The sequence below is a fragment of the Arachis duranensis genome, chromosome 8 (genome assembly GCF_000817695.3).
Source record: "Arachis duranensis cultivar V14167 chromosome 8, aradu.V14167.gnm2.J7QH, whole genome shotgun sequence".
Classification (NCBI taxonomy): Eukaryota; Viridiplantae; Streptophyta; class Magnoliopsida; order Fabales; family Fabaceae; genus Arachis; species Arachis duranensis.
Window position 1 is genome coordinate 47168846 of NC_029779.3, and position 11671 is coordinate 47180516.

General features: G+C 30.6%; 1 protein-coding gene and 1 pseudogene across 1 annotated transcript in view; one reads left to right on the forward strand and one right to left on the reverse strand.

Moving 5' to 3' along the window:
* Positions 1-4372, reverse strand: part of LOC107463356 (uncharacterized) — a gene marked incomplete in the record, with an annotated part of 4587 nt that extends 215 nt beyond the window's left edge. Inside the window, 3 exon segments of the mRNA XM_052252380.1 lie at positions 1-2035; positions 2433-2504; positions 3935-4372. Coding sequence (XP_052108340.1) covers positions 1-2035; positions 2433-2504; positions 3935-3944 — 2117 coding nt within the window.
* The window catches only part of LOC110274879 (uncharacterized), a 17194-nt pseudogene continuing 9599 nt past the window's right edge, over positions 4077-11671 (forward strand).

Below are 11671 nucleotides of genomic sequence, written 5' to 3' on the forward strand. Positions count from 1 at the left end.
ACAGCCTTATTCAACCTTTTCAACCATATATCATAGTCTACAGGGTATGGTGTTCCGCAAAGGCTATCGACATAGTCGGCGAAAGCTTTCAACAGAGCCGAAACCTCGCCGAGATATTGCTGGATCACTCTCTTCTCCCAGCTTCTCTCCCTCCATTGTAATGCAGATTCAATGGAATCTTGTTGCTGCATGGTTCCTCCACAAATAAAATAAAGGAGGTAAACAATGCTTTCAGCATCTGAAGAAGGACACAGCTTCCCATGCTGAAGTGCATGAGATGATGAGAATTGCAAGTTTATGGCAGGGCTGTCCCTATCTTCTAAGACGGCACGGCCCCACGAAACAGGAATAAACATAACTTGGTTTCTAGTCCCTTGTCTTTCGATGACACGTATTATGTTCTCGGGGCAAATATCGCCATGCTGGACATTAGCCATGGCTGCACTTCTTAGAGCAGCTAGGCAGTCCCGGCATAGCCGAATCGCTTCTTCGGCCGAAAATGACCCCTCATTAGCAATTACAGATGAAAGCAGCTCCCCTACTGGAGATGTCACTAGTATTGGAGCTCCACACCAAGGGTGATCACACCTTCCTCCAGGGCTCTCTTTCGTGCATGGACCGGAATGTAGAATCCTACCGGAGGCAATGATTTCCGGTAAATATTTGCTCAAGATTCCTTGGTTTCGCAAGATGTTTAGAACTTTCGTTTGGCGTTGAACTTGGTACCAGAGGCTCATATCCTCCCATGAAGGTTCAAGTCTAGAAGGATGTGAACCAACATATAAAGTCAATAACTGTGAGGGATGATCAAGACACACTGCACTATACAGATAATAGTTCCCTCCGACGAGCGATTCGTGAATTTGGAAACTTTTCTGTCCTTGCTGGGGATCATCCAAGATCAATATGTCATTATGCTTGAGCTTTAGGCGCCATGCTCTCTTTTCAGAAGATAACTCATCTGGGTCATATTCAACAATCTCAGTTCCTCCTTGATAAGGAACCAATGCATTTTCAGCTTCAACAATGCAGCATTCTGCCCTGCGTTTCTGAAGCCGGAGGCTATGATCGGAGATCAATGAAGCAACTGACTTTCGTGGCGGTCCATTCCACTGAGCAATGGAGTAGAATGTTGCTAATAGTACCTGCAGGGTCCCTATATCCCCCCAGTTTGCATTTCCCAATCGGTTCCATATCGGTTCCACACGGGTGAGACTAATTTCAGCATGTGCTTTGAACCATTCAGCCACAGATAGATATGGATTGCTGGAGTTCAGCAAATCAAGTTTGCCGAGGTCACCGCCGAACTTCATCACTGCTCCACACTTGGAATCTAGAATTAGAAGGAAGACAGAGTCACTATTGACTGAACTAATCTTACTCAAGCTCCGAGAAACAAGAATATGGAACCCATAAAGGAGAGCTTCACAAATAGTGCCGGCTGATACTTTGAAAACATTGTCCAATAATGTTTCCGGCTTGAATAAGGCAAACTCTACTACTTGATCCCATTTAGTCTTTAGTTCATTCTCACTTTTAGATATCAAAGCTAAACCGCGCAGTTCCCTCGCCCTGCTCCTCGATATTGCCTTTTCGACACTACAGAACTTTGAACCAACATAAGAGGGGCAGGACACACATATTGGTAAGGGTCCACTTCTATGCCAAAATGTGCGCCAGAGGCCAATGATAACAGCATGAAGGAAATCTTCTGCTGCAAGATACTGATCTTCTAGAAGGTCATCACAATCATCGGAAAAGACCGGCATTCGGACTAGCTGCTGAAATGGAACTCCCTCCAATGCTATATCAAGCTTGTGCAACTCATCAGTTGTGAAAGGTGAACTAAATCTTTGCCTCCCATCTGCCGAATCGCCATTTAGATTCTCCGAGATCCACTCCTCAAGATACTGTGTAAATAACTCGAGGTCAACCAGTTTCCTTCCATAGTCCTTGAGCCCCTTTAACACTCTTCTGGAAATAGGAGCAAACTTCGCCAATCCCGACGCACCAGAGACGGTGCTGGCAGAAATAACTGCGACATAGCAAACCTAACCGTGTTATAAGAAATAGTAACAACTACATATTTGACAAATAAGGGACAAAACATACATGCTTGTACATGGTAAAGCTACTTCTAGATTCATTTCAAGAAAGACTAAGTTAATAATGCCTCAAAAGAAGAGAGATTCCACTGAAAACAATCCATACAGTACATAAGAAATGTTACAGAAGGTTGCTAGAATCACACAAGAAATTATGGATAGTATATGCACTATTACCAAGCTTTTCTAACACTTAGTTAGCTCCTTAAATATCAATAGATCAGTTTTCATGAAGACATTAAAACAAATTCACAAGAAACTTTTTCAGAGAACACAAACAGGACATAAAATCTCCAGTTTTGAAGAAAGTTTAAAGAAGATACAAACCGGAGCTAGACTTCCTGAAACTTCCATCAACACTTTTTGCTGGAGACGATTCCAATCCATTTTGCAGAAAACCTGAGTTGCGTGATCAATAAGGTTAAGCATTACTGCATTAGATAAATCTGTAAAAACAAATATTTCCTCATATTATAACTAGTTTAGCATCCTAAAAAAGTATGTAAATTGTATAAAAAAATTATATCTCTGAAGTTGAAGAAACAAAAGTATTCAAAGGCCATATGTAATCTTTCCAATTTTCCTTCAAATACAACCCTCAATATATTTTTCTTTTTCTGTTAAGGAAACAGGTGAGGATACCGAGGTAGCCATATTGGTGGGAGAGCCTATGGCCCTATAAACCCGAAACTGGAATTCATACTTCCAAAGTGTAACTATAGATTAGATCCTAACTGAGGAAAACATAACATGAATCAATTTATTCAATCTTATGTCCAGCGACTCCTCGCATTTCACAGCCAGATTACAGTTGTTGAGGTTTTAGCAGACCAAACTCATCGGTCATCAGCCGAGGTGCTTTTCTCTCCTATTGTTCTGTTTTCCCTATTTGGCCTACATTTTGTACTCAACATCTAAAAGCTTCTTGTTCATATTTTTTTCTGGTCTCTGCCATTGGTATCCAAACTCTATTACCCAAAATCTGATGTAATTCAGCTGTAGGAATTGCGATCACCTCTTCATATACAGGTTTCTTATCATCTCTACATCTCAAACTCAAAACATATATTCATCACATCACAATTCTAGAAAGGTCATCACAGCAAGACACACCCTCCCATCTCCTAACAATTCTAACCCACAGAAGGACAAACTTAAGGACCAAAATCCAAATTACAAGTTCATAAAATCACACCCAAAAGTGATTCTAGATAATGCATGACAAATGAAGCATTCATGTAACATAGGACATAAGATGTTCACATCAAAACATCTACCAGCATTGCCTCTAACTCCTAACTGGTGCCGCGATCATTTTCGATATGTGCCACCAAAAATTAACAATGATTACCACAAAGAATAAACTACAATCAAAGAATGGAAGTTTGAAGACCAAGTTAGCTAAGTTTGGAAATTGAAAGAACAATAGATGATGTCAATCAGCAAATCACTCAAAAAACATTATGTAAGCTTGTTTCATCACAAATCCAATCAAGAAGAGGTATACACTACATAGTAGAAACCATAAACAGTTGAAATTGTTATCATTTCAGCATAAATAAACTCCCTTTAGTAAATCACCAAAAAGTTAAAAACCATTAAATTAAACCCCAACAGAGAATTAACAATTAGCAATACCATACAAATCAATTAGTCAATCTCAAATTTTGCCACATTTCCCCCTAAAACAGAAAATGGGGGTAGGAACACATAAGATAAAAGAGGCATATATATACCAAAAAGAACCCAAAAACAGAAAAAAGCTTAAAATTTTAAAAAATGAAAATTTTAGAAAACATAAACACTATAAAGCCATAAGTTGAACTCACCTAATTGCATTGCGATTCTGAAAAAAAACACACAACTCAAAAGCTGAAAACACTCTCAAGGACCCAAGATTTCTAAGATCCCCAGAAAAACCTTCAAAAGCCAAAAACAACAAAATCAACATCCTTCAAGCCACACGAGGCAATGGCTGTCGTGGAAGGTGACAATGAAATCCAAAAGAAGAAGGAAAACGTGTGAAAGTGAGAATGGAGAACGTGAGAGATGATAATGAGGGTGTCATCTTGTTGAAACTGAAGAAACAAGAAAGACAGAAACTTTAACGTTTTTTTGAATACCCTTTGAGAAGAAAACAAAGAAAAGTGGGAACTTTGCTATTGGGTAAGTGTGAATGTGTTGTTATGGGATGTTGCAAGTTTGAAGCATGAGAACTTTTTCTGAGTGTTGGGAGATTCAGACAAAGAAAGAAAGAAAAGAAAAGAAAAATGAGTGTGCTGTTGTGGCTTTGAAGACAAGTAGGAACGACAAAGATTGATTGGGAAGCAGTAAATTAAAAATAAAATAAAATAAAAATGAAAAACCAGTAAATAATTGTCTTGTCTTTCTTTTTTATTTATTTTCTTTTTTCTCTTTAGATATAGACAAATATTTATACAAAATTACTATATACACAAAAAATTAATTATTAAATCAATCTTTTAAAATGTGTACAAATATATATATATATATTTATTTTAATATATATTTTATAATAATTATTTTTTATATTAACTGTATAAATAATTATGCGAGAGAACAAATATAATCTTACAATTATGTAAAACGTTTTACATAAACTCTTATCATAAATAAAATGTATTAATTGGAAAATATAGTCTATATACTCTATATTTTGTTGACAAAAATAATAACTCTTAAGTAAATATATATATAAAAAAAAAAAGCTGCGGAAAACCAATGACCATGTCTGACCGGCTGACCGAAGGGGTGTTTCATGGGCAGTTGGTCCTCTCAATAGAAAATGACGTGTCTATGCATCTTACTATGTTCTGGCGCGTTGATTCCAATCCCTCACGGGTCATTTGACTTTCAACAAATGACTCTTACCACTTTCTTTAATTAACTTCCATTTTCTCTTTGGAAAGGATGTGTGACTTCATTTATTGAATTTAGTTTTAATAAAGCATCGGTATAAAGAAAAAGTATACAATTATTTAATTAAATTTATTTGGTTAGATAATCTTTTAAATAACAAATTTAAAATTTAATTAATTTTTATGGTTTGACAATATATAATTGATTATAATTATTAATGTATAGAAGAGTTTATATAGTTAGTCTATAAATATTAAATTTTTATTTATTTTTACTTAGAAAAATTATTTGAAATTTAAATGTTTTTAATTATTTTTTAAATGTTTTAATGAATATGTTCTTTTATATTTTCAAAAGTAAAATATATTTAAATTTTTTTATTTAAGAAATATGAGGATTAGTTAGAATTTTTAAATTTTAATCATAATACTCTATATTCTATTATCCTCTCTAAAATTAAGGATTTTTCTAAAAAAAAAATACTAGGTACATAAATTAATTTTGTAATTAAACCAAGTTTTTCTTCTTATGCATCTTTTTCTCTTTTTTTTTTCCTCAACTAAAATTTTTAATAGTCAATCCTTAAATTAATTATTTGACTAATTTAATTTAACTTAGCTATGTAAATAACTTAGACACTTAGTCATGTAACATATTCTTCTCTAAATATATATTCTCTTTCTTCTTAAATAATTATGCAATTGAACAAAGTAAAATGTTTTGAAACTAATGTACATAGATAAAAATTAACAAAGTAACTAACTTGTTTATTACTTTATTACCATGACTTCGACTTTCCTATTTAGAGGATCAACTTAAATATGCACATACACTTAGGGGTGGAAACAGGTCAGGCCAGGCCAGTCTTTGCTCTTAACAGGCCTGGTCTGTCATATAGTTGATTGACCTGAGTCTGGCCTACAATCTGTTATAGGCTCTTTATAAAGTACTAGGCATGACCTGTTATTCAGCCTGGCCTGGCCTGAAGCCTGATAAAAGACCTGATAATTTTTTTTACAAAAATAAAAATATTATTTAAAAAATTATTTTTTAATAAAAATATTTATAACCTATAAGACTAATTAGTAAACCTGGGCCTGGCCTATTAATGTATTAAGACCTTTAAAAGAATCTGAACATATACCTATTTTATAACAGGTCAGAATAGATCAGGCCAAACACAGGCCAGGCTGCAGACCCCTAGCAGACCGCCTGGCCTTTTTCCACCCTACATACACTCTCTATTATATACTCTCTATTATTGTATATAATAACCATAAAGAAATATACAAAGATCAGAAGAAAGAACTTCATTGGAATAATTATTAGCGTACTATTTAGTATTTGTATTAAGTTAAGTAGTTAGAGGTAGGTGTGGCACAGATTCTCCTTTTGGAGCGTTAAGTGTTGAAGTTGATTATGAAATTTGGTAGCATGTTATGCTAATTGCTATCTCTATTATACGTGAATTTTATAATGAGTGTCTTGGTTGATCTGTCAGTTATTTTTTACGCTGCATTTTTGGGAATATTTATAGGTTATGGACCCTCTTCTTCCAAGGCAAGAAAAGACCAAAACTTTTTGGGTGGGTGCTTAGACCTAGAATATTATTATATTTCTTATTCGATAGTCTTTGCATTATTATACTTCCTTCTTTTTAAAATAAATATTTTTTTCTTTAGTTTTATCCTTTTATTAAATGAATTATCATTTTTAAATTCATTGGTTAATTTATATTTTTTAAATTCTTCAAGTATTTATTAAAAAGAGAATATTAATAGATATTATAATTAAATTAATTTTTAAGGATATATATTTAGTTTGGAGTTAAAAAATACTCATCATAACAAAATAAAACGTACAAATAGCAAGACATGAAACTAAACAAATTACAATAATATGCTTTTAATTTAAAAAACTATGAGATATATTAAGTCACATATTTTCTTAAATTAAAAGCATATTATTGTAGTTTATTTAGTTTAATTTTATGTTTTGTTGTTTGTATATTTTATTTTGTTATGTTGAATATTTTCTACTCTAAATAAGTCATTAAGAAGTAATTCAAATATTAATTATATTTACATACATGTGTATGTATTATATAAGATTGTAAATAGATATATACTTATACAATTATCATCATTAAATGTGTATTCACTGACATTCATTAATATTAATTACACCACATAAAAAATAAAGTAAAATAAAATAAAATAATATTTTTTATTTTTTTAGATAAAAAAATAATAAATTTATTCATTAGGTAGAAATTAAGTATTAAATTTATTCTTTTATTTTCACTTGAATCTCAATTTTATCATTAAATTATTAATTAATTTAAAAAGTTAATTGAATTTCGACTTCATAATTAACCTAATTTAACATATACATTCATGTGGCATATACATATTATTTTTCTTTAATTTATAATGTGTGCAAAAATCATATTAACAAAAAAAATGTGCCAAATTTGCAACTTAATTATTCCATATGCATAATGTCAAATTGCCAACAAGAATCTGATAATGTCTTATTTAAAAAAAAAACATATTTGTATTAAAAGAAAATATTTTAATTTAGATTTTAAAATATTATTATTCACCTTAATTATTTATTTTTAACGAAAAGAATATATCAATGTACTAGTGTCATCATTCACATACACAAAACTGAACTAATAACAATAAAGATTGACATATAATAAAAGTAAAAACAAATATTTTATTTTATTAAGATATAAATTTAAACAACTCTCCTACAAGTTATTAACTTATTAAGTCTCATCTACTAAAAATAAAATTTTCATTTTAAATGAAAAATACTATGTTTAGTTATTAGTATGATTTTATCTTTTTTTTACCATAAAATAATAAAAGATTATATATTTTATAAAATAAGTTATTCTATTATTTGATTTATCATGCAATATTTAATTTATTAAATATATATAATAAAATTTAAACTAAAAGTTATCACGTTATTTATTTTATCATGAAATTTTAATTAAATAAATTAAACACATATTTCTCATTTAAAATAGGGCTTCAATATGTTCTTAAAAGATACCATTTATTATTATTAAAAAATAACCCAACATTCATTTCAATATTTAATTGAAAAATACCAAATCTCCATTTTAATGGCCATTTGAATAATAAAAAGAAAGTAAAGCTAAACAAGTCCTGTGTTGATATGTGAACGGTGAATAAAAAGCCAGGAAAATTACCTTCCTTTTTATAAAGATTTATATATACAAGTTGTCATTGAATTTGAAGATATGTCTAAATTTTAATAGGTTGAATAATGTTATGTATAATAATATTGTGTTAAAAAAGTTCACTATAATTTACCCATTTTTACGTTCTTCTTGAACTTGAATTATGGTACATACGGTCAAAAGTTCCATGAATGAAATAATATTTTGTTTTTAACCGAATTCAATTAGTCAAGTAATTAGTTTATTAGTCTGTTTAAATAAATATTGGGATTTGAATTTTGTTTTGTGTTTGTAGCAATTCATTAGTCAGTAATAAATTCTTAAATAATATTCAGTATTACAGTGAATTAATCTTTAGTCTGTCGGTTTAGAAGATACCATAAAAATATATATATATATTTTGTTTGTTGTTATTTTAATGGATGGTTTTTTAATGTAATCACGTTAGCCACAAAGTTAATGTGGACCTTGATACTCCACTTTTTTGCCAAAGGCCAATGAAGATATGATGTTGGAAAAACAATTATAATGGCGTGCAAAGTTGCCCACCATGCCCTACCTGCCCTCTAGCTCGTAGCGGAAAATATTGTTTTTTTTTATTATTATTATTTACCAATATAAAAAAATTAATTATCAAATTAATTATTATAAATTTATATATATTTAATTTTATATTTTTTATATCATGGAAAAATAATTAATTTTTTTATAGAATCATAATTAAATATTTTTATAATATTAATTATGTATTATTATATAACAGTTAATTAATGACTGATTTTTTATGTTTATAAATCATCATTATATTTTGATTATATTTTTTTATGTTTGTATGGTACAAAAATATGCACAAATTGATTGACTTCTTTCTTAGTGATTCATTAATATTTAGAGTTTGATATTTTTTTTAAATTTTGGGATAATTCTCCTTTTCATCAACTAGTCGTTTTTTTAATGCGTGCAACAGCTGTCTATTAAGAAGGAAAATTTTTTCTTATTTAATTTACATTGTGCAATTGCTTCTTGTGATTAAGATCTGATTTGGAGAGTTTTTTTTTTGTTGTATTTGATACGACCGTTACAAATCTGATGTCATAATTCGGCATTATATACAATAACTCGGCATTATGTACCATAACTCGGCACTTTACATTATAACTCGGCATTATACGTTACAATCAGACATTATCACTTGTTAAAACCTATTAATTGCTCTTCAATTCAGATGATCAATAGAAACGTAACCGACCTATTTTATCTCACCTATAAAGGTATGATATTTTATCTTCAAAGGAGACATTGAATTCTCAATACTGACTTAATCTTCGGAGTGCCTTTGCAGGTACACTCCCCCCTTGTTCCTTGCTCACGCTCTGCGCTATTGGACATCTCCTTGGAGAAAAGCTCGGACTTCCACAAAAGCTCAAAGGTTGGCACCGAAGATAACAATTCGGCGTCGACTCCTAGGAAACGAGCTCTCCCTTCAGGTATCCATACAAGAACAATTGGCGCCCACCGTGGGGCCTCGAAATAAACACCCTTCTTTCTATAGGCCCCATTTCCTTCCAATGGCTTCAAACTTACCTGCACCTTTGTAAACAAAGGTCATATAGTAAATCATTAAGGCCCAAAAAAGGCCGATCTATATCTGTTTTTCTGATCATTATCTGTCATCTCTCTATTTTTTAATTCATCTCTGGTTTATCTATTTGTCGATCTATATCTGTTTTGCCGATCTATATCTATTTTTCTGATCTATATCTACTTTTTTGATCAATATCTGTCATCTTTATTTTTCAATTCATCTGTTATATATATTTGCCGATCTATATCTGTTTTTCCGATCTATATCTATTTTTCCGATCATTATCTGTCATCTCTCTATTTTTCAATTCATCTCTGGTTTATCTATTTGCCGATCTATATCTGTTTTGTCGATCTATATCTGTTTTGCCGATCTATATCTGCTTTTTCGATCATTATCTGTCATCTCTGTATTTTTCAAATCATCTGATATATTTATTTGCCGATTTATATCTGCTTTTTCGATCAATATCTGTCATCTTTATTTTTTGATTCATCTATGGTATATCTATTTGCCGATCTTTATCTGTTTTTACGATTTATATCTGCTTTTCCGATCATTATCTATCATCTCTCTATTTTTCAATTCATCTCTGCTTTATCTATTTGCCGATCTATATCTGTTTTTCCGATCTATATCTGTTTTTCCGATCTATATCTGTTTTCTGATCTATATCAGTCATCTTTATTTTTTAATTTATATCAGTCATCTCTATTTGCCGATTTATATCAGTCATCTCTATTTTTCAATTTATATATCAGTCATCTCTATTTGCCGATCTATATCTATTGTCTGATTTATATCAATCATCTTTATTTGCCAATTTATATCAAAAATCTCTATTTGCCGATCTATAACAGTCATCTCTATTATCCGATTTATATCAGTCATCTCTATTTTTTGATTTATATCAATCATCTCTATATTTCGATTTATATCTGTTATCCCTATTTGCCAACTTATATCTGTTATATCTATTGTCCAATTTATATCAATCATCTCTAATTGCCGATTTATATTAAAAATCTCTATTTGCCGATCTATAATAGTCACTCTATTATCCGATTTATATCGGTCATCTCTATTTTCTGATTTATATTAATCATCTCTATTTTCCGATTTATATCTGTTATCCCTATTTGCCCATTTATATCTGTTATATCTATTTGTCGATCTATATATGTTTTTCTAATATATATCTGTCATCTCTATTTTTCAACTTATATCTGTTATCTCTATTTTTTAATTCTATATCTGTCGTCTCTATTTTTCAATTTGTATCTGATATATCTATTTGCCGATCTATATCTGTTATTTCTATTTTTCTGATCTATATGTCATCTCTATTTTTCGATTTATATCCGTTATCCCTATTTGCCGATCTATATCTGTTATCTAATTTTCTGATCTATATGTCATCTCTATTTTTCGATTTATATCTGTTATCCCTATTTGCCGATCTATATCTGTTATCTGATTTTCTGATCTATATGTCATTTCTACTTTCCAATTTATATATGTTATCTGTATTTGCCGATCTTTATCAGCTATCTCTAGTTGCCAATTTATATATGATATCTCTATTTGCCAATTTATATCTGATCTCTCTATTTGCCGATCTATATCTGATTTTCTGATCTACATCTCTTATATATATTTGCCAATTTATATCTGATCTCTCTATTTGCCGATCTATATCTGATTTTCTGATCTACATCTGTTATATCTATTTGCCGATCTATTTATGTCATCTCTACTTTCCGATTTATATCTGTTATCTCTATTTGCCGATCTTTATCAGTTATCTCTAGTTGTCAATTTATATCTGATATCTCTATTTGCCAAATTATATCTGATATCTCTATCTGCCGATCTAAATCT